Source organism: Gymnodraco acuticeps, unplaced genomic scaffold (assembly GCF_902827175.1).
Source record: "Gymnodraco acuticeps unplaced genomic scaffold, fGymAcu1.1, whole genome shotgun sequence".
NCBI classification, from domain to species: Eukaryota; Metazoa; Chordata; class Actinopteri; order Perciformes; family Bathydraconidae; genus Gymnodraco; species Gymnodraco acuticeps.
Genome location: NW_022991470.1, coordinates 31,908 through 33,460, shown reverse-complemented (window position 1 = coordinate 33,460; position 1,553 = coordinate 31,908). Strand labels below are relative to the sequence as shown.

Genomic DNA, 1,553 nt, shown 5'->3' with positions numbered 1-1,553 from the left:
GTTCCCTGTATGCCAACTAAGTGCTCTAGTCTTTGCAATAAGATATCATGGTCGATAGTATCAAATGCAGCACTGAGATCGAGCAAAACAAGAATAGAGACACGTCCCTTGTCAGAGGCTATTAGAATGTAATTTGTGCAAAGAGCAAGTTCAGCCCGTTGGTCATCCATACACCAGGTGCCGTAAATACCTGACCACATCCATGTGATCATTGAATGATATACAACTGTGTGTGGTTAAAACAAATAAGTATAATACCAGGAATAATGAGCAACGGCTAAAATCTGTGGATCAAAATGTTATAATAATGCATCATCAATATTATTTACTAAATGTATTTATGATATTTAAAAAAAGGTGTAGAAATAATTCCTTTGATTAACCCCTGGAGCGACCAGTGTGAATATGGAACATTCATGAAAATAAAGGTTAGACAAAAGGACTTCTGTTCACACACATATACAAGTTTACATCTGTGTCTTTATTGTTATCATGTTAACAAAACAGGTGATCACGTAACATCTCAGCTGCTAAGGACAAGTTGTGCGAGATGCACAAACTGAGGGAAAAGTTAATGAACAACGCACATCATTCCACTTCCCTCGAAAGTTGTTGACTACACAGTCTTCACCGCTGTTGTTTGGTTGTCTATACCAATTGAAATACGTGGCTACAGACCCATCAGACCACATCCATCTTCCTTCTTTGGCGATGTCATGGAGTCCGATCCATGTTGCTCCCGCAGCAGGGTCAGAGATTTCGACCATCAATTTCACAAAATTCTCTTCCTCTGCACTGTGGATAGACACCAGGTTGCCTCCCTGGGACACACAGTAGAGCTCTGCATCAGCCCAGGTCCTCTCTGTGTTGGAGTACTTGTAGCAGCGGCTGTTGAAGGAGTACCAGAAGGAGGGACAGGGGTCTTGCTGTTGGTCCATTTGAGGGTCATCTGAAGAAGACACAGCACCCAGAGCCAGGCCCAACAGGAAGAGGAAAACCAGCATGATGATGATGTCACCGTTTCTGTCTGTTAAAGTTGCACTGAACCGTTGGAGAGGATGGAGATTGTGAAGCTTCAAGTGACAGGCTGCTTCTTATATATGTGTGGGAATGTGATGTCATTGTCACGTGACGTGATCACATGACCGGTGACCGGTAAAATGTAAGTTATAAAAGTTTTTCTGGCAGTTTCAGAAAACCTTTCTCTTGGCTGCACGCTCACCATTATCTCCCTCAAGGTAGGACTCTTAGGTTTAAGGTGGTTTTATGGTCTTTTCAATGAACCTATGGAAGGGTCTCAGATCAGTTTGGATTTCATTAGGGCGAGGGCAAGATACGCTTAGACCAACTTAGCTGGTCAACCAGCCTGACCATCTAAGTTGACCAGCTTGGCTGGTTTAGAGGGGTTTTGGACACTTTAGCTGGCCAGGATGGCTGGTTTAGCTGGTTTAGCTGGTGCACCAGCTAAACCAGCCAAATCAGCCACCAGCTAAACCAGCCATCCTGGCTAGCTAAGAAAAACAGCAGAGACTAGCATAGTATGCTGGGCTGGT

General features: G+C 43.8%; 1 protein-coding gene across 1 annotated transcript; it reads right to left on the bottom strand.

Moving 5' to 3' along the window:
* Window positions 1-460: 460 nt before the first annotated feature.
* LOC117533030 (ladderlectin-like) lies at window positions 461-1,218 on the bottom strand. The gene has a single exon (XM_034196666.1). It carries the CDS (start codon window positions 1,002-1,004, stop codon window positions 531-533), a length of 474 nt encoding a protein of 157 aa, XP_034052557.1. The 5' UTR covers window positions 1,005-1,218; the 3' UTR covers window positions 461-530.
* Window positions 1,219-1,553: the final 335 nt, after the last annotated feature.